Here is a 27280-nt window from a genome sequence, read left to right on the forward strand (position 1 = left end):
GCTGCAGGAAAACATTCATTTTTCTAAATGGAATGCTGTGGTTCAACTAAGCCACGAATTGAAAAAAAAAATACAGATGTGGGCAACTTCACAAAGCCCAGGCAGCTTTCCTGCGTGATAAAAAGAAAATAAACGTATGTAGAGCCCTTGTTCAAATAAGAGTATGAGATGTATAAAGCAAGTGATAGCAGCTGAGATTAAATCAAACAGCAAATAGGAAAATAAGTCAATATTTTCCTCAGTAGTACTTTTTTTCTCAAAAAACTTATGCAGTTGTTCACATTAATTTCAAACAATATGTTGGTAACAAGTATAGAAATCTCTTCACAGAAAATAAAATAAAACAGTTAATAAATTATATACAATAACTGTCATGATTTAGGTTTTTGTTCGTGTCTTTTGGACTTTTCTGGATTCAGCTCTGTCACCTCTTAGCCACAGAAACCATCCAATTAGCTCAGTCCACTCCTCAGTCACCAGACATCAGCCCAGACCAGTTCCACCTGCTGCCACTAATCAGTTCCTACTCTGCTCACCTGTTCCCCAGCCTTCTTATACCTGCCTCACTCACCCACTCATTGCTAGATCGCCTCATTGTCTCACTTGTGCTCTGCTGCCGTGATGCTTTCAGGTCTTGTGTGCTCAGTCTGCATCTGGTCAAGTCTGGTTCTGCCAGCATTGAATATTTTCAATAAACCCTTTTTAATGCACTCTGTGATGACTAATTTCTGGTTCACAACCGCAAACCTGACAATAACGTGGAATGACACAAGAAAATGGTATTGATCACAGAAAATTAAGTTTTAAATTGCATCAACATTCAAGAAAACAACAATAATCTGGCACCGATTTAATATAAGAAGGCTTAGTCCTAACTGATGACTATAATAAGGTTTCTTGTTACCAAGGTACAGCACTACATGATAGGTAAAGGCAAGGTGCACACCTTTCACCAAGAAATGATCACAATTCACAATTAGGTTTTTCTCACAAGATGTCACACCCTCATTTCCCCATTATGGGACAATAAAGGTATTTCTCTTTTTATATTTTTAAACATGAGTCAGAAGAACACAGGAGTTTCCAAAGAGCCAAGGACCACTCCCTTGCACATCCAAAAAGACCTGGAAGTAGCTGGTAAAGCTTTGCCATGAACTTGACAAGTGTTTCTTAACTGCAATGATGTTAGTGCAAAATAAGCGTAAAGAATCTTCTGCCAAAAGCAAGAGCCCTATTGTCATGTTGTGTGTGTTTGGTGAAGGACCAAAGCACAGACTGGATCAGAGGATGAGCATACCCATGATCTTTAATAATGAATGAGAAGATGTACAGGTCATGGAACACAAGGTAAACAGGAGAAAAAAGCGCGGCCAGAAAAAAATGAGGGAATAACAGGAAGTCTAGCAGGAGGATCCAGCAGGGAACAATAACCAACAGTGAACTTGAATTCTTAGTGAAGTGAGAAGAATGACATTGGAAGCCAGTGTGACAATCTGAGTGCATTACAGGAGCAATTTAGGCAGAATGGATGCAGGGAAGAGGACCAATTAACATAGAGGAATTATACTAAGGCACCAAAACTAACCAAGAGAAAAAGGCAAATGGTAACCTAAGTATAATAAACTGGAATACGCAGGGAACAAAACACAGGAATAAACTAATAAAAAAAAAAACATTCCACAAATTAATACAACTATTAGGGGAAAGCCTTAGTGGCAATAATAATCATAGAGAAATCAACAATTATAGGCTAAGACCTTATAGTAATATAAAATTACATAAGATGATAAACCGAAATGCAAATAAAAACTAAAACCTAACCCCAGATGATCAGGACACACGGTGAAACCAATATAAATGTTGTTTCAGAAAATCTGGGCAAGCCAGTTAAACGCCTGATGCATGTAGTCGTGTTAGATGGAAACCAATATTAATGCCAATGCGTATGCCATGTTTAAAAGAGAAATAACACTGCATATCACCTGAAAAACAGGTTTCCCTTCCACACCAAAATGTGGAGGGGGGACCATCATAGCAGTTCTTCAGCATATTGTGCTGACACACTTCACATGACGGAAGAAAGGGATGAATGGGGAGATTTACTGAGACAATCTTGATAACAACGTGAGGCTGAGGATTTTTCAGTAACATAATGATCCTAATTATAAAAGACAGGGGAACTCGGAGCTGGCCTCGGAGAAAGAAAAAGCTGCTTGAATGAATCCGTCAATCACACAATTTAAATCCAATTTATATCCGGTAGATAGAACTAAAGATCAGAGTTCATAGATGCGGCCCTAAAAACAGTTAAGATTCGAACACAGTTCACATGGATCAAAATGACACTTGACCAATGCAAGCAACTAGTTGGGTTATTTCCTAGGTTATGTTTTATATCCCGATTGGACATAAATTTACTAAGAAATACAAGGACTTTATGCATATTTGTTTTCTCTGCTGCACTAGCAAATAGCATTGGCGGGCAAGCAGTAGAAGTCAAAAATAAAACCACTGAAGAGCAAACTCATTTAACTGGTGGAAAAAAAGTGCTCTTCTACCAATTTTGGGCTGGGACTGTGTGAGAATTATCGGACAATGCCTTTCAGAAAGCAATAGTGAAGAACTGTCAACAAAAGCTTTACCGCAGAACAACATAACGAGGTGGCAACAATGAGAAGAGGATCCAGAAAATAGCTCAAAAGTTGTTCTGGCAGAGCATTAAAACAAACAAACAAAAACAAAATCCATACACTGACTGCTACAAAATCACCTAGAAAACGGGAAAGACATGTTTTAGAAGAGAAGCAACAATGATTTCCAACACATAAGAGAAGCAGACGGAAAAGAACACAATACAGATGATATAACTTTGTTCTGCCTCTCTTCTCTTGTAAGTTTTAATAATAACATACAGTTTAATTGGTAATAGTCATTTCAGAGCATAAATTACTAAATAAATAAATCAATAAAATAAAAGGGCATAAAGTGTTGGCTGTAGCTTTCTGGATCTCTGTTTAGCATTTGTTAAGGGAAAAGTTTTATCTATAGAAGGTTGCAGTTGTGGAGCTTTGGTTGAATTTGTGCAGGAAAAACAGGGAAAAGTTAAGCACACCTGCTATCAGCTGAATTCAACTCGTGGAGCTGAGCGATTCTATCAGAGTCTGTTTGGTCAGTTGTCTTTCAGACTGACACTCTTAGAGAATCAGATAAATTGCCGAGAGGCAGAGCTGCGCAATCTGTGAAAGGTTGATAATAAAAGACAGATGTACGCAGATAAGAGTTTCTGGCAAGTTAATAGATTCAAAGCTTAATGACAACAGCCAGGAATGGTTTGGAATAAGAGACAGATAGATACAGGAAAAGACAAGGAGAGACAAAAATAATAGGCAGTTCTCATCAGATTTCCTCCGGAACCACAGATTTTTCTACAAGCTTGCATGTGTCATTTCCAGTGGGATTAGTCATCATATATCCTTCTCTAACACTTAGATCATGCCCTTTCTGCTTTTCAGCATGATATAAATATTTCTAAGAAGCAGACATCAAAGTGTGTTGATTAGTTCAAAATAACTGTAAACTTTATGTGGGAGATCTGTAGCAATCATTTTAACTACATTATTATAATTAGCATTAAAAGTTAAGATTATCATTGCAAATTATCACTTGGGAGAAGCGACTAAATACATTTCAGCAGGGAGGACATAACTGCAAAACATTAGGTAATAAATATATTATCTTCAATTTGATCAACTCTGGTTAGTGACTGATCAATAACTAAAAAGCCCAATATTTTTTTCCCAATCAATGACTGTGTCGTATTAACTGCTACCAGGCCAATATTTGGCATGAAAATAGTTTTTGTGAGAAAAAGCTTGAAAATGAGCTATTTATGAAAGGTAATGTGTTTAAAATGAAATCAGAAGAAGCACAGGAATTCTGGAAGCTAATTTAAAAGAAAATGTGATTTCTGTGTATGCGATTCATTCAGGGTGCAAGACAGTGAGAGATAAGTGTTTCTTAACTGCAATGATGTTAGTGTAAAATAAGCGTAAAGAATCTTCTGCCAAAAGCAAGAGCCCTATTGTCATGTTGTGTGTGTTTGGTGAAGGACCAAAGCACAGACTGGATCAGAGGATGAGCATACCCATGATCTTTAATAATGAATGAGAAAATGTACAGGTCATGGAACACAAGGAGAACAGGAGAATAAAGAATAATCTTTTTTTAAAGGTGTTTTCCTTTGGTTGTCCTCTGCTATTCCCTGTATTGGTCCTTCTTGGGCTCCTGCGCTCTGCGGGGCCCTTTTGGATGTTTGGGGCTATAGCTTCCACTACTGAGTCATGCGCGCAAAAAAGCAGGTTGTCAATTCGATTCCCTGCTCCAACCGTCTCAGTTGTTGTGTCACCCGCATTGTCTGCTGGCGGTGGTCAGAGGTTCTGGTGGCGGTGATATATATCAGCCTAGCTTCTGTCAGTCTGTTTCAGGGCAGCTGTGACCTCTAACATAGCTCACCACTGTCAGTGTGTGAATGAATGGGTGAGTGACTGATTGTAAGCGTTCTGGGGTTGTCGGGCATGATAAAGTTCCATACTACAAGCACAAGCCATTTACCATTTGTATTAAATAATACTGCATAATTTCATTGATGTTATTAAAAGGGTTGGTTGTTTGTAACTGTGATACTTTTTCTGTTTTTTTATTCTTTCTATAGCTCTTTCTGCTGGTGTCGAAGCAGACTCCACAGATGTTACCTAGTACTCTCTTTTTCCTCTGCCATTTTTTTGTCACCTTTCCTCCTCTTCTCTCTTGCCCTCTTGTCTCTTCCTTTCTTTCTGTTTTACCTCTCTGTTACTTTGTCTATTTAATTTGAAATAATCCCAAAATAATATCCAATAAAGGTTTTTTTTGCATACATATCAAGCAGAGATCTATAGCGAAAGCAGTAATGCTCCACTTGTGAAGTAAAATTGTTGGGTTCTCTTTGGCATTAAGACAACTATTCTTAGTACTGCACTGCCATACAGGACACGTTAAAAAAATGTATATAAATAAATAAATAAATAAAGGTACAGTGGGCTCACCCTAGAGTCGCTGCAGCATGGGTTTCAGAAAAGATGAGTTACTTTTGCTGTGCAGATAAGGTGCTAAAAGAGCTACGTTGTCTCAACTTTGAGCAGAAATAAGTGCGGTCTGCGTCACATCACTGCTCGGTGCGCTTGTTATTTACTGGGCAGAGGGAGCATGGTCACAGTAGGTACTTCCTAGTGGGGGCAGGTAATCAACACTCTAGGTAGACCAGTAATGAATCGCTCATTTTTCCCAGCCTTGTGACGTCCTTGGCCCCAATTTGATGGTACATCAAACTCTGCTACTAATAGGTGGGTACATTTTTCTCTCTGTATCACTCTCTTACCGCAGGTCCAGGGTATGGATTGATCTTGCAGCCTTCCTTCCATGACAAGTTAAGGCTCCTGATGAACTCCAGGTAGAAAGGATGGGAAGTGTTCAACATAGAGAAACCAACAATGTTGGACTGGTCACCCACCACATCATCCAGCTGTAGCAGAGGGAAATCCTTGAGGCCAGATAAAAAAGAAAGGAGGAAAAAAAAAGTTTGTCAGCAATTTGTTAAGGAAAAAAAACACAGTGTGACACGCAGAAGCAGTAACCATCCAAGATATCAGAATGAGGTAAATGTAGAATGACTCACACTTCAGACTTTAGAAAACATGGAAATAAACGAAAAGCCCGAAGTGGGTTTTCTTCAGGCTACACTACTTCGGATTCTGTTTTGAAATTCTGAGCATGCTAGTAACGTAAAAGAAAAAAGAGATGGACATCAAAAGCTGGGAAATTTCAAAGAAATTCAAATAGTCCTTGAAGGCAAGTTGATGTCACGCTGAGCTTTGCTGCTGAAACAAACCAGAATCAAAATGTTTGCTTTGCCCTCAAAGGGTTTGTGTTATGCAACACATGCTGACAATGAAATATTTAGCCCGAGTTGTGGGGAACCAAGAATGTAGGCGAGTGAACCAAACACTTCTCCTGCTGATTTGTGGCATGATGACAACATCAGGTGACACAAGCCGTCAACACAAGTGTATTTACCTCAAATAAACAAAACCCTGCTCTTTGATTCTTTATAGTTAGACTAAATAGGAAAAAATAAATACTGATTTAACTCATTCATTTAATTTAATGCCAAGAACATAATAATGATCACAGGGTATCTTAAGTCTAACTTAACAGTTAGACACATAATCGCAAAATAGGCCTTTCTAAAATACTCTAATTGAATTGCTCTGGGATTGCTAAGTCTCAAATAGTGCCAAAAAAAGGCAGCAGATGGCATGCCAGCATACGCCACTTCTGGTTTGGTGGCATATGCTGATTCTACAGCAATATGTGGTTGCCATTAGGTGGTATGCTGCTGACTCAAATCACTTTAAATTGGTGGGTCGTGCTGTGTCTTGCTGTTAGTTTGTACATTCATTGATAATTTTGGCATATTATCAAAATGGGTACAGTATACTGTAAAATGAGATGCACACGCATAGGTAATCTAAAACTCTATTCTATTGAAATGTTTGTTTATATGAAGACTTTGGAGAGCTTTTAAATCATACTCTTCAATAATCAGTCTTTTTCATCAATATTCTGTATATTTCAAGTATAAATCTGCTGCTCAAGATCTCAGCACAAACCCTCAGCATTAGCTTCTCTCCAGTCATGTGCCTATATGCTGATGAATGCTGTAAAATGTGTGCAACCAATACAATTATTATTATTATTATTATTATTATTATTATTATTATTATTATTATTATTATTATTATTATCATTAATAATAATAATAATAATAATAATAATAATAATAATAATAATAATAATAATAATAATAATAATAATTTGCAGCTTTTAAAATAAATTAGCTACTTCACATAAAGCTTGTTTATGAGTGTGTTGAAAGTACATCATACATCCTTCTAGTGTAACTAAAGTTCGGTCAACAGCAAATTCATGTATCCAACAACAATAATCACATGGGGCGGCCAACTAATTGTGTATTTTTTCTTAATATAAGATTTTAACTGTATAACTGTAGTTGTGTTAAGTTGTTTACAACAATCATGCAGTCTGATTGCTCAGCAGTTTGAGGTGTGTTAATCTTGAAACCAGTTAGTGTGAACGGCATATCTCTACTAAGTCTGTGAAGACTGTGAAAGTTGTGTAGTGTGTCCCCAGTTTACTGGCAACCAAATCTTTGTGATCTGATGGCATTTACGGAAATGAGCTTATTAAAGAGACCTCAGTCCACAATCCATACAGACGTTGAATATCGTTCTGCTTCCATGTGTCCACGAACTGGCAGCTCGCATCTTTTTGCATGTGCAGACTATTACTTTGCATTCAATGGAAACCCTCTCATTTATCACCATAAAGAAATAATGTTTTGATTGAACATTTTAGCTCTTTTTATTGCATAAAGGTTTCCCTTCATACTATAACAAATTATCAATAAGCTTTAATACTTTTGTATTTGTGCAAGATGTGTTTTCCTGTGTATAAATCTCCCAATGACTAAGCCCAATTGTGTTATAAAGTTGCTGTTAAATTGTCTGTTACCTTGCTGTATTGGTCAGTCTGAAAGCGCTTTTTGCCAGGGGTTCTATGAGGAAAATGGAATGAGGTTTGCGAATTATCTATTATTAAAAATTAGAATGCACCTTAGTATACACTGCATTTGCATCAGGTTAAAGGGAGTACAATTTAAAGTGGGCTGCTGCACGACAATCAAATGGCTAATGCAATTAACTTCCGTCTGTAGTATAAACATGTAATCTTTTCGTGGTACCTAACGATCATCAGACTATTTGTGGCTGAAAGTTCAATTCTCTAAACACAATATATGAGTGCCTTCAAGTCAAATAATTATTAGCTGACTGGATAAAAAAAAGAAAAAATAATGTCAGCTGCTGTAAGCATTAGGGATGGCGACTTGAGTAAATTGTTACCCGTGCATATAGAAAATATGTATTAGGTTTCATTAGATTATTGGGTTAAAGGCACATATATGTATAATTATATCTGTCATATCTTACTTGTCAAATGTGCACAATTGCAATAGTCTGTTGTGAATAACTCAGTTTAATTAATTAATAACACATATTTCCAGTATTGTGTTTCCGAGAGTATCTAATAGTTTTCTAATAGTTTAAATGAAATCTCATCAGGCAGAATCCCTTTGGCCTAATAAATGATCAGAATTGAGCCTATATTGACAAGCTAAAAATGTTTAAAACATAAAGTATGGGCAGCTTTCTGTAAAGAACTTTTAAAGTGACTGATTTTGGAAGTACCATAGTTAAACTACAACGTACATGGACCGACACCAAAACTAGTTAATTACACTTTAAACTTTAAACTTAAAACTGGAAGTATGTTTCTAAAGTTAACGCAGCACAAGGTAACTTTTAGCCACTAGGGGTGCTAGACCTGTAACATGCAGTTTTCGTGCCCTGGAAGGTCACACACTGCACCGCTGCATAGTGAAACGGTCTACCTCCGTGATTTTAAATCTGACCAGCAGATTTAGAAGTCATCCAGTTACACAGAACCTTTACTAAAGCAAAACTGGAAAAGTTTCATAGCTATCTTCTTTTGTTGTTACAGGAGTCTGAGCTCAGACTGCTGTAACTTAGAATGGGTCATGTGAGGTAAAGTCGTGCCAAGTTTTGTATATTGACCGGAGAAATAATTTAAAAAGTATGCTAAAACTTGGGTCAAAACTTACACGGTGCTGCTTTGATATAAGACGGTTTCCTGTACACATTGCCCTGTATTATAAAATGTTAAGATTGTTTTTTCTCTGAGACTCGAAGAGCAAGTTCAGGAAATTCCCATTTACAGAATGCTTCTTCTCTTTTTTGTGCCTAACGCCTGCATGTCTGCCAAGTCAAACAGCATAAATATTGTTCTCACATTGTAGTGCTTTTTGTTTTAGGATACTTCTACTCTGTTATTGTATTTTAGGAATCGTAAAAGACTGAATGAACAAACATCTGGTCAGCAGTTGTTAGACTGATCTACTGTTCACCATCAGTATTTGGCTGTGTCTGCTCTCGAGATCGCTCTGGCATAAAATGTCTAATTAGCAAAAACAAGAAGTCTATAAAAGACATAAAGAGGAGTCAGGGAGATATTTTTTAAAATTACCTTAACACTAGTGTCAAGGCTTTAATTCAAGATTTAATTCATTATGGAAATGAAGCCACCCCTGCTGATCTGTTCAGTACTAATTTATTATGCTTTGAACATTCATTCACCAAAATATCTTTTTGCCTTTTTCTTATCTGTTGTTATTTCCATTGTCTGTGGCGGCTGAGTAACTGTTGCTGTCATTGTTGCTCTTGGCGGATGCCAAATCAATTTCAGCAACAGCCAGGCCGGCTGTCAGACTGTCGGACTGCCAGCACTGACAAAGAGCAGTTGGCTGGCCGGGTTGCAGGGACCAGGCCAACACTGCCGAGGGAGAAAGCACTGCGACAGCATTCCAGAAGGACACCAGTGATGCAATGACTGCAGCATACTTCATGCTAGATGTTCATTTAGGAAGAAGCTGGTCTTTAGGCTAGTCCAGGGTAGTAAACTATAAGGTCGGGATGAAACTTTTTAGACATGGTTTGTATGTATGAGATTTTAAAAGCGGTGGGTAATGTTCCCTAAAATATTCAACAGGTTATTAACTCCTCATCAATTTGACTTGGTTAAATCCATGGTGGCAATAACTTTCTGATTATTTGCCCTTGAGATTCTCTCTTCAGGGTTTGAAATTCAATTTCCTGCCTTTAGGTTGTTCATGGATCTGTGCAGTGAGCTTAGGCAATATTGTTCACCATCTCCTACTTTGATAATTTCAGCTTTACCGATTGTAGTGGTTACAGCTCCAGACGGTCTCTCACCTGTTTCTACATTTACATAGAGCTTATATCCTAGAATTTAAAGCATGGCAATGTGGCATTAATAACTAAATTAAATACTGATTGCATTCCACAGTGGTCTACCCTTTACCAAACATTTGGTCATGGTTTGGACTTCACGCATAGATATAACAAGTAATCTTTTTTAAAGTTAACGTCATTTACATCCAAATCTTTTCGGATGAAAGAAATTCAAAGTCTAGCATGGGACCTTCTTCTGCAGTAAATTGAGAATGGCAAAACCTAGTCAAACAGTATAGTAGCTGGAAAGATGTATCTAAATTCCAGCTAATAAGGCTTAATAACAGCTTTTGAGCATGATAGTACATATGGTAAGTTTCAGAATTGTTTCTTGAAAAAATCCAATCTCAAAACCAAACCTTATCCAAGTACTATTTGATGATAAGCTACACATGATTTAGTTAATACCTTGTCCAATCGGTAAAAAAAAAAAAAAAAGAATCACACTGCTGCCTTTCTCTCATAAGTTTGTTTGACAGTTTGACTGTAAAAGTCATCCAACTTTTGGAGAGTTTCCCAGATTCCTCCTGGCAGTCCAACCCATAAACATCAACTGAAGTATACGTGTATTTCTAGTATGGTCATGGACGCAACATTCATACCAGATGTTGACAGCAACCAAGTATTTCACACATACAAATAAATCAAAGCACACTAGTTCATAAATAATGTTCTGGATAAACAATTGGAATGACATATGGAGCCAGGTTTTGAACATTTTTTTGTGTAAAACCTGGTTTTAGTCATAACAACTTCAACGAGTTTACAGATTGGTAAAACTGGTCATCAGTACTGCTTTGGTGTGATTTTAAACCATGCTATCAAACAAACAAACCAGCAAACCTTAAAGTCTTAAATTTTGAACTTTCCGGTGTCTTCTTAGTTTACAATAATCTCTAGTTTTTCCCCAGAGAGTTTCAACTTAATAAAAGTCAAGTGAGTGACTGGATCAGGCTCGTAGTTTTATTTTCTTCCTCTAAACCTTCATCTTGTTTGTGTGTCTGTGACTATTGGCTTGCTTGGACACATTTCATCTTCAAATTCTTATCAAATATCTCAGTAAATTTCTCAATTCATCCTTCCTTCAGTTATGTGAAATGTGCTAGCACCATATGGCGTAGCACAGCCCACACCAAACATAATATTTGGCATGGTGTGTTTAGGGTGATGCACAGAACCGTTCTTCCCAACATTATGTGTGTAGTGACATCCAAAGAGATCGGCTTTGGTTTTCTATGACCAACACTATATTCTCCCGCACTAAAAGTACAAGGTGGAAATACTTGTTGGGTCTTTGACCACTCTGGATTATTATTTTGACTCCTTTGTCAGAAGTCTTACAAGGCCATGGCTGGTTTATTGTATAACTATGTTCATTTCACATCCAAATTTTGACTTGAGTGGCACATATGTAACCATTTATTTTAGTATGTTTTGCAACAGTAAGGCTTTTGTAAAGGGCTCCTTGTTTTTATCAATTGTGCCACTCTGCAATACATTGGTAATGATAAACCTTCTTTTAGTTTATATGCCATCAGTTAATATCAAACCAGCTGATTTTGATTTGCACATCACAGCAGGAATGCCTTCTAATCAAAATAGTTTGTACCTGGTTTCTTGGCTTACTATGACTTATCCTATTTTTCCGTGTTCAATACATAGTTCTTGTGTCGTCCAACGCTATAATGCGTAAATTTAGTTGGGGACTATTTTGCTTTGATTCCTTAGTATGTGTGAATTACTTAAGTTGTTGAAATTTGGTGTAAATATTATGTTTGTAGCCCCATAGGAAATACAGTTAAATTAAGTAAACCCTTAGCAGGTTGCTAGTTTAGCACAGGGTAAGCCACACATCCATGCTTGCGCACACTAACACCTAAGGACAGTTTAGATTGGTGAAATAATCTAACACACATAACAGTGGAAGGAACCTGGAAAGAACCCATACGCACATGGAGAAAACAAGCCAGCTTCACAGAGAAAGGCTGTGGTTGGTATTTAAATCCAGCTCCTTCTTGCTGTGAAGAAACAGCTCTAAGAAATGTACCACCTTTCATAAAAAATAAAAAAAACTGCCAAATAAAAACAAAAATGTAAACCAAAAATGTTGACTGGAATGAGTCTGTTAAGAGTGAATGAACCAGTATATGAATAGCAATAAAAAAGGGAAATTAAACAACAATAATGGCTCCAATCGACTGCAAAGCTGAAGAAAAAAATCATCCAGTCAGTGAGAATTTCCTAGAGTCTAATGATTGACTCCCCTCTGTGTTTCATATGTTCTAACAACATTAGAGTAATATTAAAACTGTGTTTTTTTTCTACATTTTTCTCAGTCTGCAGAATATGTTAAATGCAAAGTTGAAGGTAGGTCACTGACATCGCTGCAGGTAAATGAAAATGTGTGAAAGAGGAGGCAGGGCTGGGACTGGGGGTTGGTGGGTGGGTGGGATGGGATGCGGGTTGACAAATTTGCCCTTGGTTTGTTAGTGCTGCGAGAAAGGACCCGTTAAAGTCTCATGTCATGCAGTGTTTAGAGTCAAGGCGGAGATCGAGACACGTTATTATCCACGCAGGTTCTTTGTACAAGGGCACGACACCAAACAGGGGAATTATAATGATGACAAACAGTGGAAGGAGCAGCATGCATCCCTGATGAGAAGGGAGAAATGCGGAGAGGGAGGTTGGGGGGGAAAGAGAGGAAACAGGAAAGCTATGTTTAAGGATGTAACATAAAAGTTATCCTAGAGGCGTGAAACGGTTGCTTACAGTGGAACACACCTGAAAATGTGCTTACAGTAAATTTTGTAAATCCTGCTTCGGGGATGTTAGGATAGGAAATAAATTTGCACTCCTGTAATTACTTCATCAATATAGAAGTGCAGGCGAGGAGAATTTCCAAAAACTTCTAGCATAAATGAGTGTTGCCAGCTTCATCGCTGTAACTAGGGAGTACCCAGACCCTTCTAGCAACAGTTTTTCCAAAACCAACCAGTGACAAATCAAACAACATTGTTGGAGTTACTGGAGAGTTTAGTGACTCATGAGATCATGTTTCGTTCTTACTCATGGGTGCAGCCTTGGACCTGTTGGGCTCAGTCCTAACAAAAAAGTCGGTCCCAGCTGGACTGAGAGCAGGATATTTTGTTCTATATCTCCCATCCAAACTAGTTTGTATCAATAAAAGTATACAAAAGTAAAAAACAAACAAAAAAAAAAGAATAGAAAAATATTATGGTTAAATTGTTAGTCTTTTACTTTGACGTGTTTGAGCCTTCGAAGCAGAACGTAAGGTTCAAATCTAAACCAGAATTAAGAAAACAAAGTTCAGAAATAGGTAGGTCAGCATATAAGTGGATAAATAAGTAATCAGTCAATCAATATAAGCAACTCTGCTGCTGTTGGGTCACTTTGGGTCCTAAGCTCAGGTAAACTGTGAACTGTGACACAAAAAACAAGAATTTAGTTTTTTTTTTTTTTACTTCTAAACACATTTAAGGTGTACTTTTGCTCACTTTTTGTCCAACTATGTTATTCCCTTTTCTTACAGCAGTAACTGTTATTTCATTCACACAGCCAAATATGTAATTAAGGTAACAATGTCATTTAGCATCTTTTTGGATGACCTAAACCAAAACTGACATGAACTGAAATAGGTGATGATGGTGAACCAGTGCATATCTGTGCCATTTACCTGTCATGATGGCACTTAGATCTTGTCATGGCATCAAAGCCAACTTAATTATTTCCTTGTCTCGGGTTCAAAAGCAAATGATTATTGCCAATAGCAATACAAGCTAATACCAGTGGGTTTTTCTCAGATTCTTTTAAGTATCTGAGAAATGTGCTGGAAGCAACACTGGAAAAACACGTTCTCTGAAGGAAGTACTAGTTTAAACAATGCAATTACATATGTTGGATACTGAGGTCAGAGATGATAAAAAATAATTAACTTTCCTATTCAAAAGTTAAAACCTCATTGCTCTGTTAGTTTTTCTTGAAAGAAAAAAAAAGAAAAAAGTAGACGAAAACGAAAACATGTAGCGTGAAAGTAAGGTTTGTAAATGTCAAGAATAAAAACACCTAACATGCTTATTGTGAAAAGTCACGGGGAGCAATCAGCAACAATATTAGGCAAGCAGGAAAATGAAACCATAACTAAAGGTATTTACAAAGTGAAAATAAATATGTAAATGGAAAGAAATACTAGTGACATACGGTCAGAGAGTGAGGAGTAGGGCGATGTACAGTAGATACTTTAGATGAAGATAAATAACTAATTAGACCATCCCATTCCATTTGAATTATTTAAAGTTAACAACTCAGGAAGGCAAAAGGTTCCTACCATAGTGGTGAGAATATACTTGTAGAAGGCTGACATCATCCCAAGCTTGTTAGCCTGCAAGTTACAAAGTTGAAAGAAGAAAGGCAAGGTGAAGAAGGATACACAAATCATAAGCAGAGAGAAAAATCACAGTTCAAAACCACAACTAGGTATTAATATCTCATTTAATGAGACTACCAAAACCTGATCCTTTAAAAAAGGATTCTAATCAACAGGGACCAGGGACTTGGCAACAAAATTATATTAGAAATAAGAGAAAGTTTAAAACAAGGAAGCTAAATGACCTTGGTGTGCCATTTTGGTTGAATATATGTCAAGACATCTCCATTTAACTTCTTCTATATCTTGCAAATGACCAAGGAGGCAAATTATAAGCAAACCAATCTCCTCCAAATTTGATTTTTGCAATGGATTCACAAAGCAGATTGCACTACTTGAGCTGGGATTCCTCCATTCCCTGCCTCTCTGTGCTCACACCAGCTAAGAGGCAAAGAGTTCCCAGTTGGCCTTAAATGTCAAAATAGAAGCATATGTTATTTTATAGGAGTTAGGTTTCTGAACCTCTGCACCAGAATCAGAATTAGCTTTATTGCCAAGCAGTGTTTAACAAATACAAAGAATTTACTTTGGTGATAAGGTGCTACACATAGACAAACATACAGATGACATAAGTAAATATAGACGTATATAGTATGGAATAAATAAAGAAATTGCAAGTAGTATAAGAATAATAAAAGAATAGATAAGAATAACACAACTATTTGCAGAAGAGTAACAACGTGGCAGACATGTGCATTCCATTACTCCGGGTTTGTGTTGTGCACATATTGCCATGGTAGTAGACATACAGTAGTTTACATAAATACAGGTGTGGTCATGTAATTTGAATATCATGAAAAAGTTTATTTCTTTCAGTAATTCCATTCCAAAAGTGAAACTAGTATGTTATATTCATTCATTACACACATATATATTTCAAGTGTTTATTTCTTTTAACTTTGAAGATTTTACCCGACAACTAATTAAAACCCTGAATTCAGTATCTCAGAAAATTAGAATATTGTGAAAAGGTCTGATATTGAAGACACCTGGTGCCACACTCTAATCAGCTAATTAACCCAAAACATCTGCAAAGGCCTTTAAATTATCTCTGAGTGTAGTTCTGTAGGCGATACAATCATGAGGATGACTGCTGACCTGACAGCTGTACAAAAGAGGACCATTGACACCCCGCACGAAGAGGGCAAGAAACAAAAGCTCATTGCTAAAGAGGCTGGCTGTTCACAGAGCTCTGCTGGTGTTGCTCTGCTGTGTTATCGGAGGTCCAAGGTCAACACAGCCGTCTACCAGGAAGTTTCAGAGCACACGCTCCCTGCTCCTGACCAACTTTATGGAGCTGCAGATTTCTGTTTCCAACAGGACTTGGAACCTGCACACAGTGCTAAAGCTACCAGTACCTGGTTTAAGGACCATGTTATCCCTGTTCTTAATGTGCCAGCAAACTCACCTGACCTAAACTCCATAGAAGGTGTATGGGGTATTGTGACGAAGAAGATGGGATATGCCAGACCTAACAATGACGAAGAGCTGAAGGCCGTTATCAGTGCAACCTGCGCTCTCATAACACCTGAGCAGAGCCACAGATCCACTAATCGACTCCATGCCACGCAGCATTGCTGCAGTAATCCAGGCAAAAGGAGTCCCAACAAAGTACTGAGTGCTGTACATGATCAGACTTTAAATTTTTTTTATAGTTGTCAGCTGGCCAACATTTCTGGTCTTAAGTAATATTCATATTTTCTGGGTTACTGAATTTGGGGTTTTCATTGTCATAGATCTAATAATCAAAATTAAAAGAAATAAACATTTGAAATATGTCAACCTGTGTGTAATGAATGAATCCAATATACAAGTTTCACTTTTTGAAAGAAAAATAGTAAAAAAATTATGATATTTCATGATATTGTAAAATGACCAGGACCTGTATGTATATATCATTAAAGAAGTCATTTGGGAAAATATAAAGTACTTCTAGAAATATGGTCTCCTGATAACAGCATAGATGATCCCTGTTTTCTACCTCTATGCCAAAATTACTGCAGTAGTCCCCCCCCCCCCCCACCACACACATACACACACACACACACACACACACACACACACACACACACACACACACACACACACATACACACACAGAATATGCATACCAGAAATAGTTTTGGTCTTAAAAATGCAATCTTTCAGATTTGTTTACTAAGTTTTCCACATATGTTTCAATTTATATTATACAGCACAACACTTGTGAGATCTAAATTATCCAACAAAATGTACTGTAATCTAACGATTTTAAACTGAAAAGCCTTCACACTGCTTGGTTCATTAACCCGTCAATCTTCCACACATACTGTACTTCTATTTACATTACAAGTTTTCTTGTTGCTTCCTATAGCAAATCTTTATCTGCCTTGTGGTCTTTTCACGTAAAAAGAACCAGAGAGATGAGAGTGAAACTGTTATTCCTGACAAAAGTTTGTAGATTTAATTTGTTGTAGACACCGTCTGCGAGTCTTGCAGAAGAAAAAAAAAACCTGTGTTTGAAAGTTTAATCTCTGTAAACAACAAAGAAAAAGAGACAGTTGAATTGAACAAGAAGAGAAAATGCTTTACATAATTGTGCAGGCCTTAGCGGGTCTCAGAACAGGCGTTCATAATCACTGCAGCAAACCAAATGATGCAAACTGGATTTTGATCTCATTGTTGTCTTCAGCTGAAGTTTTAAAATGCCACATTATAGTGGGGCATAAAGAAAGAAATGCAATCTGAACACACTTGAACACAATTTTTTTTTGTGTGTGCAGAGTTCAATTGGATACAGCTGGATGCATACCAACCATGTCAAGGTGGGCATTTTTTTCCTAACTGTGCAAGTGGCAACGTTTGTCTGGGGTGTCCTGGTATAATTGTGTTTCCAAACCCATGCTGCCAAAACGTCTTTTAATGTGGCTTTTCTTTGTTGAACTTTGGATGAATTTAGGTTGAAGTATCGTCAAGATCAAGTAAGCAAGTGAGTGATTGATATTAAAGTGAATTTCAAAGTTTAAAGTTGGGAGTGATCCAACAACTTTATTTTTATGTTGACAGTATTGTTTCCTTAAATCTCCTCTCAGGATTCCCCTTTACTAACAACTGTACATGGAGTGAATATAGATTGAAAAATGAAAAAAATATTATATCTCTGTGTGTCACCTTACTGTAAAAATATGCAGAAATACTTTCAAGCTAGGCATATGTTGTGGTCCAAAGTATCGGCTTGGGATTCCAATCAGCCATTTTTATTTTTATTTTTTTTATTTTTGGGGGGGGGGGGGGGGTGATCGTTCAACCCAGTATATGTGTATTGTTTTGGCTCCACCCCACGTAGCTGTGTGGCTGTGTTTTGCTTGGATAATTGTCTTTTCAACAGGGTTGCCTATTTTTGTTTTTTGTATGGCTTAGAAAACCGTATTGTATGCCATGGAAATTATCTAGTTGAGGTAGCAATTCTGGGTTTTCCCCAATGATCTAAGTCTCACCATGCCAAAGACAACTCCAGGTACTCAAGAAATTGTTCTAAAGAGCACTGATTGGTGCCTCTTGCAAAATGGCTTGGATTCACGTTTAGTAGAAAAGAAATCCCAGATAGAACAACCATATTTTTAACCGCAATATTTAACTATTGCCTTGAATCAGTCAAATCCTGGTACTTGGGTATTAAACAAATAATTAATTGCATTAGTCAATTTTTCAAGTCCAATTTGAATTAGTTATCTTATCTTTAAGTCTAAATGTGAACTAAAATGTTCAAATATTCTAATTTCAATGGAATAATGGGCAAGGTAAGTTTATTTATAAAGCACATTTCAATAACAAGTATACAGTAAGTTTTTTTTAGGTTTGTATTGTGTTGGACTTAAGCTACGGCTGGTTTGACATGAACCATAATTTATTTGCTTTAATTAAATCTAACTTTTTGGGTTGAAACAAGGGATTTTTAGTAAATGCATAAATAACAAGTTTAAATGATGGCGAGGCTCACATCAGGAGTTAACAATATCCAAATCATGTAGTGCCTTCATAATTCAATATTTTCAATATTTTATCATAAATGTTGTATGAAAAAATGTGCCGATGCACGATGTGTAGTGGGCATCCTCACCTTCCTGAGAATATGGTAAGAAATAGAGGCATTAGCATCGATGATGATGGTAGCCACTTTGTCATCACGGATCTCCTTCAGCAAGGGCGTGGGATCCAGACTGTCATCCAGCATTCGCACCGACAGTGTCTCTCTGGAGATAAGGAAGTGGCGAACAAGCTCTTCTAATCGAAGCAGGCCTAAAGGCAAGAAATGGGAGTAACAAAGGTTCTTAGACATGAAATGCAAACATAGCCCCTGTTTGGCTGGATTTTAGAGGCATCTGTTCTTTGGAAAAGTAACTCAGATGGGAAAACAGCAATAAGATGATTCATCAAAACAGGATATGTCAGATTTTGTCAAGCTGGGAAAAAAAACTAGTAAGGCAGAAGAAACGGGGAAAAAATAAACAATGTTCAACTGAGTAATAAGCTTATTTTCTCGTTAAATCATTACTTTGATTTAAAAAAACAAGGAGAAAAAAAATCAGAAATTGATGGAACTCAGAGTCATTAGAGTGACAAATAACTGTTGCTGCTTCAATGCCCTAAAAGAGGAAATAAACAGACTGGGATAAAGGTGATTATGTAGAGAGCCCATTAATTTCTTTCCTCAGAGAATGTGTTTTGTCCCATGTGTCCCAACAGATGTAAATGGATTTACTTAATAGATCCTTTTACTTCAGAGTAATATAAAAGAAGACTGTTTCATAACAAATGGATTGAACATATTTTTGAAAACACTGTAATTTATTTAGAACAATTTGAATCGTTTTCCCAATCAAATGATCCCTAAGGAATACAGAATAATGTCAAAACAATTCTCACACACATCTCATGAACTGAATTAAAGAGCAAAGGAAAATATATCACCTTCCTGTTCATCTTTACACTAAAAAAGGTCTGCTTAACTGAGCCAAAAAACATACTTTTATGTTTGCTTTATGTAATAATTAAGTTATTTAAAATATGTAGGTATTTGGAAACATCAACTGGTACCTACACATGTCTAAAGATAAAAAAAATAAAATACCATTGATGTTCTCAACAAAATTTCTCTTTAAAACTTCAGATAAATATTACCAAGGCTCCTGAAATATAAAAGTCACCCCAACAATACTGAGAAAGGGATAACTTAAAGATCAACACACAATTATCAGCATGGATATGCTTGGTGTAATGATTTGTACCTCATCACTGGTGACATTTACTTTTCTTTCTTATTCATCTTTATTTGACGGGGACAATGCAAACACACATAGTGACAAAATAGCCAATGTTAATGTTCAACTCCTGTCCTTGGTTGGGCTTTTATACGAAATAGAATTTACATACTACACTGCTTCAATTAAAAAAATAAAAATAAACTCAAATTATAAAACCTGCATATCATACACAATTCTTACCTACTTACAACAATTAAAAATGAGTATAGTTTTGGTTTGTCTTTAACCAGTTTTTAAGTGTGGTAGAGAACAGTTTAAAAACAGTCTTGATGTCAGATGGTAATGAGTTCCATAGTTTGGAGCCTTTATTTTGTGTCCTGTCTGATAATATGACAATAAGAATTGTTGTCTTAATGCCAAAAAGAGCCCAACAGATTTTACTTTCACAAGTGGAGCCTTAATGCTTTCACCATAGTGCTCCTCTTGATTTATATATGCAATAAGCTTTATTAGATTGTATGCTGGGACTATTTCATGTTCAACGGACACAGAAAGGGGAAGGTAAAAGAATAAAAAGGAGAGAAACAGATGAGACAAAATGTTAAAACGGAGAAAAGGTGAAAGAAAAGGAGGAGAAGAAAGAGCACTATAACATCCTCTAAGTCTGTTTCTACACCTGCAAAGAGAGATGTAAAAAGAACAGCAAAACCACCCGATGAGGAATTACAGGTACAGACAACCAATGCCTGGATACCGTCACTGGAGAATATACAAAATGTATAATGTGACAGATAAAGACGATAACAGGGGACCCAAGGGGACCCAAGACCCAGGCCCCCCCTGAATCAGCCATCATGCCCCACAGGACACAGCCCCCACCCCTACTAAGTGATGGAGCCAATCAAAGGAGCCCAGAGAGATTGATCTGATATGGGGGCAGATGCTTTCTCAAGACTAAAATGATCCAACTAAAGATCTTTATGCTGATTGATGCTGATAATTGTTTTGCTTTTGCAATTCACAAAGACAGTTTTCTTTGCAATACATAAGGCAGTGAAAGCTAAAGTGCTATCATCCAAGTTACCCAGCAAGCACTGTGAACAGATATTAGATTGTGCAAAACCCATCCTGATTAATCTTTGACCTGTCTAGTGTACATTGTGGAGGATTTTGTATTGTATTGGTTGTAAATTCGGCTTTCTAGACATTTTGGAAGTTCTCAAACATACCTGAAACCAGGTGTTTTGTTCAAAGCTGACTAATAAATCCTATTCCCATTTAACAATGGGAATAAATATTGAATCATCTAGTTTACACAGTGTCCTGTATAATTTAGACAAATGTCATTAACTCAGGTCAATCAAATATATGTTCCAGGTATTCAGTACCTTCACTCTTATTGCACGTTTATCATACTATTTTTTGTAGGATGTCAGAATTATTCTAGATGGCTGTACGGCTGCATGGGACAAGTGATGACTCCGTCATTTTTTATTTATTTTTTTTTGGGCTTTTTCGCGGCTCCAGTGGCTTGCTTTTTATGAAAGTAGGCTGACAGGAAGGGGGGTGGAAGAGGGGGAGAGACATGCGGCAAAAGACCGCAGGTCGGATTCAAACCCGGGTCGACCGCGTCGAGGAATAAGACCTCTGTATATGGGTCGCGCTACCTGCTGCGCCACGAGCGCGCCTATGACTCTGTCATTTTAAGAAACTCCCACCATGCTGTCAGAGAAAAGCTGATGTTGATATCTTTTAAAGCATGCATGCCATTTTATATTTGAGCTAATAAATGTCAAATCATAAATGTTGATATCAACATGTATTTTCTTTTCTGTGTCTAGCCGGAGCTCATCAAAGAGATTACGTTTTGACCATGTTGAGATGTATTGTAGCCTATTTGCTAAGAAGTAGTAATGGAAGTTAAGCAGATCTAGTCCTTCCTTATCTTTAGTCTTCTGCAGCATCTTTAAGCTGATTGCACGATAACTCTGTATAAGAAAACAAAAACAATTCCAGGAATTTAATGAATAAATAAGACAGAAAGATTGAGTGGTTTTAAGAAACACTTATTTGCCCAGTTTTTTTTTTACAAATCTTTCATAAGCGGGGAAATTAACTGTGGTAGGTTGTGACTCTAGGAATAATTAAGACATTTTCACCATTCCCTAACCATGTTTTTTTTTCTTTACATGACTCTGTCTGAAGCATGAAAACAGCTAGCTCCTTAAGTTGGCATTCAGTGATGAAAACATCCCAATAATTATGGCATACGGCAACAATTATCATTAGAGTCCCAAATCAGACAATGAAAAGCTCCCAAAATAATTTTGAGATTTTGTTCTATCCTCATGTCTGTTAACATCTTCTGTTTTATTAATGGATGATTAGTCTTTAATTGGTTGTTTTATTTTAAAGTTGTTTAAAGATATTTGTACAAATACCAGTAGGAACATTAGTACAGGGAAAATTATGGATAAAATAAAATAAAAGAAAGTAAGTAAGAAAGAAGAAAATATAGAATGACACAAATGTGTCTCTTACTTTTTTTCTAAATAATTTTGAATGTAAAATAAAGTTCCAAAATCATGCACTGTATTTTGTTGGACTATCACATAAAATGCAATTAAATATATTGATGTTTGTAGTTGTAGTTTAACAAAATGTGAAAACAGTTCAACAGGTTTGAATACTTTTGCACGGCTTCTGCAGTATTAGTCTGATGTCTCACTGCATTTGAGATTTGTGTTTTTTTAAGGGAAGGCATGGGACAGTGTACTTTTGTATGTGTATAAATGGTCAGCACCAAAGAGCAGAGACAATTTGATTGGAACCACATATGATAAGGTTTGTGGGGTGCTGTGAGTCAGAATATAGCATTGGTCTGAGGAGAGCCAAACCATGAATTGGCCACATCATGATGGAGGATGTGCTGTGACAAATCAAACTCACAGCAGCTCTGAGTTGAAACTTTAAGGATTTGAAGAGCCTGCAGGCCACATTCTGGCTGAAATGCAGGGCAGGAAATCTCCTAAAGGTCTTTCAGATTCATCGCCTCAGCAGGTAGGCCTGGTTTTGGCCAACCTTAAGCTCACTATCAACTTATCGTCTAACCAGATCAGTGAACTCTACAGAGTTTGTAATAACTACTGCTTTGAAAACTAAAATCCATGGTAGATGCAATGCACTTGCTCAGCACAAGTACCTAAATCCAGCAGGGTGGAAATGAACGTACAGATAGGTAGAGAGACGAATCCCTAACAAACCAGAAACTCAAATTGAGCCAGTGGTGTTACCATGAAAGCAATTGCTTTTTGGTCTTATAGTGAATGAGAGTGCATTGCGAGAATCAAATAGAAGCATATTATATCCACAGTTTGCTAAAGGACTTACACTCTGCTTTAGCACAAATGAGGCTGGCTGTTGGGTAGCCAAAGGAGCGCAGGATGGATCCAATGGCCAGGCTAAGGTCCTCGTTACTCGGATATAGAGTCACTGAGGCGAAGCGCAGGTATGGCAGCTTTGGGGTTTCTTCGGGACCGATCTTCACATGAGGGATCTGAACAATCCGGAAGAAAGGAGAGAAAGGGGAAAAAAAGAGTAGTACAGAGAAGCTTTGCCACTTTTAATCATGCTGGAGATTGAAACACTGCATGAGAAAGAGAACACAGAAGAGGGAGGACAGCAAAAGCAGTAAGAACATAAAATAAATTATAGTTTATTACTCACTGACATTTCTGGCTTTATTTGCTGTCAGAAAGGAAATCAGATCTCTAAAGCCTGTAATTTTAAGCAATAGTTGAAAATTACTTCTATTCTGTGCACTTTTTTCCATTTTTTTGCTAGTAGTTCAAGCATCCCTTAAATGCTGGAATGGAGACAAAATCAAACTCACTTAAAGATTGCATCTAAGATTGTTTTTTGCACAAACATACATTTTAAATCACTTCTCTTACAGTGTAAACTCCAGAGTATTGTTGGTGTGACCTGCAGGGATGTATTAAAGCCGGAAAATTAATGAGAGATTCAGAAATGACTCACTTCAGTAATAGATGATAAATCTTGTGACTGGACAAATGTCTGTGCTCTAACCTTGGCTAACACCCACAGCAGTTTAAAGCTAAGCTGTAATTAGCTCAACTGGGCTTTGCTCTGATCCGCAAAGCATATTATATGGAAGAAACTTAGAATCCAATATTATGAGACATGTCATGCGCAGAGTTCAGGATAAGAGGATAGGTTAGAGGGTGAAAGTAAAATGTGGGATTGTGGTCGTGTGGAATCACTGAAGCGGGAAAATGGTGGAACGTGAGCTTATCCCTGTTATCAGGATGCTTTCACATCTGGATTAGAGCTGATCTGTTAACATTTTGCATCAAAGTAGACAAAGAGTAGTAAAGCATGAGCAATCCTCTTTCAGTGGTTAGTGCTTCATTTTCTATAACATTATTGGCAGTGATTTAGTACATATTGTTTAAAATCTTAGGGTGGAAGATCTATTTTTCAAATTAAATTGAATCTGTCTTTTTCTAATATTAGTGGAAATTTTATTACTACTACCACTACTACTACTACTGCTACTACTACCATCAGTGGCGGTTCTAGACCAAATTTACCAGGGGGGGCCAAGGTGGGGCCAGTGTTTTTTCACAGGGGCACAGAACAAAAAAATGAAACAATAAAATGGCAATATTTAACTGTGTAATAATATTAAGTGAGCCACTTGTGGTTTTAGAACTGCAGGTTTCAAACCCTTGATCTAGCAATTGAAAACTTAATACGGCTAAAGCTAAACGTGAAACATCTTAATTTTTAAATCCTTCTAAGAGCAAAACTGTATAGGTTAAAAATAAAATTGGTCAAAGATAGATAGATTATACAGTTATGGTTTCTTTGCCATTGCAAATAATTATGAGAAGTGTATTTAATGTTATGTCTTTAGTACAGGGGCCATAACAGGGGCCAGGACCATTTCTACAGGGGCATGGGCCCCTGTTGGCCCCTGTCTAGAACCGCCCCTGCCCCTGAGAGATGTATATATTTAATTTGCATTAAACCAATACGTTTTGATCTGACTGGAATTGGTGTAATGAAACCATTCCAATAACTGCTCACCAGCTTTTGCATGTTTTCTCTGGTATGTTTATTTACCATTTATCTCTGGTGAGGATATTGAAGCCTTTAAGCCTGGAGGGCCTCCTTGCCATTATCCCAATCTTCAGCTTTCCCCACAGATTTCCCCTCAGAAGACATTACGCCTCTAAACAAAAGACCTGTGCAGTCACAGCCTCAGATGCTTTTCCTCTTCTCCCATGCAGGTGTATAACAAAAACTCTGGAACTTGCACAATGCCCCTTTAAGTATGAGTTAATCTGTTATTTGACTGTAAGATGATAGTTTTAAGGGCCCCAAAAACAAAACCCATGCCAAATCACATCTAAGCTGAGTTGGTGTTAATAAACGGGTTAAAGATAACAACCAAAAAGTAGTCCGCTGAGTCAAATATGGAGCACTGTTCAGTCAAATTCAGTCACCTGAGTGTACATAAGTCACCCCAAATATCTGCTTTATCTCCCCTCTGCTTTTATTTATTTTTTATTCTGATACACTGTACATATGTGGACACACTGTATATACTTTATACCTTATGCACCTCTCCTCCTTTTGGCACCTTCTTTTTGTTTATTAAGCTGATGTGTGACAAGTAAATTTCTCCAATGTGAGATTAATAAAGCCCTATCTTATCTTATCTTAAATTGTTCTTTTCAGTTGATTAAACTAGTTAAATATGTGAATGAGCTAGTTTGTGAACTCAGCCATTATTCAGTTCAATTCAATTCACAACACATGTCATCTCAAAGCACTTTGAAAACTCAAATTCAATCATATCATCCAGACAGATCGGTCAAAAGGTTTCCTATCTATGGAAACCCAGCAAATTACATCAAATCTTGACAAGCAACATTCACTCCTCCTGAAAGAGCGTAGAGCCACAGTGTTCAGTCATCTGCATTGTTGATGGCTTTGCAGCAATCCCTCATACTGAGCATGCATGTAGCGACAGTGGAGAGGAAAACTCCCCTTTAACAGGAATGAAAAACCTCCAGAACCAGAACCAGGCTCAGTGTGAACGGCCATCTGCCGCAACTGACTAGGGGTTAGCGAAAACAGAGCAGAGACACAAAAAAGCACAGACGCACACATTGATTCAGGAATCATTTCTGTTATGAAATATATTTTGTGAGCAGACAACAGGAAAGAATCAAATGGAAACCAAGCCATGGCAAAATTCCTGTGAATTTATGAATGATATCATGAACTATACATTTTCACATTATTTTAGACAAAAATGTGATAAATTACAAGAACTAGTTCCAGGTTAGAGCTGTGAACTTATTTTGAAAAATGTATGTGGTGAACTATGAATGAATTCATTTGAACCTGTCAGAAGTACATTTGAAACTACAATCATGTTAAGGATGAACTGGCACAACACCGGCTTTAATGATACAAAACACAACTTTCCATCGATGAATGTGGATAGAGGACATGAATGTGTCTTTGTTATTGCCTGCCATTCAATCAATTTCCGGTGAGAATGGAACTGACTTACTGACATTGAGAAACCATCTGTTTGGACTGATTGAGTCTCTGCTCTAAGTTGATAGGACTGTGAAGTTTCATACACTGACATAATCAAATGGCTGGAGGCTAGATCTGGCTCACCTCTTTTTCTCCACAGATGTGACTGATGGTTGACCCTGAGGCGGGACTGGAGGCAGGGCCAATCACTGAAACCACACCTTTAGGCAGGATCTGACACACTGATGTGACAAGGACACAGAAACAGAGGTCAATGTTAGCGATTAAGGTCAACTTAAATAATTTTGTAAAAGTTGGTACACACCAACCAGAGTTAAAAGGGTTATCAATACCATTGCTATGAGCATCCTAAATTTTAATAGTGAAGACTGAAATCCTGAATACACTCGTTTATTTTTAATTGTCATTTGTTTGAAAAAGCATCCAGAATTGCTGAATGCTGTATCTGTTTTAGAATGAAATGCAATAAATTGCATGTTAATGTAAAGCTCTTCCCAAGGCAGTCAAATGATTACAGTAGATGGTCTAAAAAGGGTTTAGTTATTTGACACACGGCATCATACCTATGTGATGTTTATTTTACTCCGCAAAGATCATGCTCATATTTATATAAGCATGATCTGTGTATATAGCTATATTAAAAAAATATGTTAACCTTTCTGTAGGTTACAAGTGAGGTTTCCAGGTAGCATGGACAGCTGGAGATTTTTCAATATTCTGGTTTAATTAGTCTGGTTTTGCTTGCAGGTGTTGTGTCGTTTTGCACTATTCAGCGTGTGTCTATGCCCTCCGCTCTGAAAGAAAACCTAACTGCCTGTCCTCTGGGAAGTCTCCTCTCATACTGCTGGCAGTTCATAATCAATAAACATCAGCAGCAGCTGCTCATTCAGAATGCTGCAAGCTTTGAGGTCGCCATGACCTCGCTTCACACCGACGCTCTACACCTTGAAACGGTGAAACATCGCCACGAGCCATCCGTCCTTGTGTCCCGC

At 37.2% G+C, this 27280-nt stretch overlaps 1 protein-coding gene across 2 annotated transcripts in view; it reads right to left on the reverse strand.

Moving 5' to 3' along the window:
• The window catches only part of LOC105916497 (glutamate receptor ionotropic, kainate 5), a 303177-nt gene that overhangs the window by 73654 nt on the left and 202243 nt on the right, over positions 1-27280 (reverse strand). For both annotated transcript variants that reach the window (XM_012851035.3, XM_036145472.1), the window contains 5 exons: positions 26412-26509; positions 23079-23244; positions 18545-18723; positions 14347-14400; positions 5414-5575 (listed from right to left, as the gene is read on the reverse strand). In XM_012851035.3, coding sequence (XP_012706489.2) covers positions 5414-5575; positions 14347-14400; positions 18545-18723; positions 23079-23244; positions 26412-26509 — 659 coding nt within the window. The remainder of the gene's footprint in view (positions 1-5413; positions 5576-14346; positions 14401-18544; positions 18724-23078; positions 23245-26411; positions 26510-27280) is intronic.

Source organism: Fundulus heteroclitus, chromosome 13 (genome assembly GCF_011125445.2).
Source record: "Fundulus heteroclitus isolate FHET01 chromosome 13, MU-UCD_Fhet_4.1, whole genome shotgun sequence".
NCBI classification, from domain to species: domain Eukaryota; kingdom Metazoa; phylum Chordata; class Actinopteri; order Cyprinodontiformes; family Fundulidae; genus Fundulus; species Fundulus heteroclitus.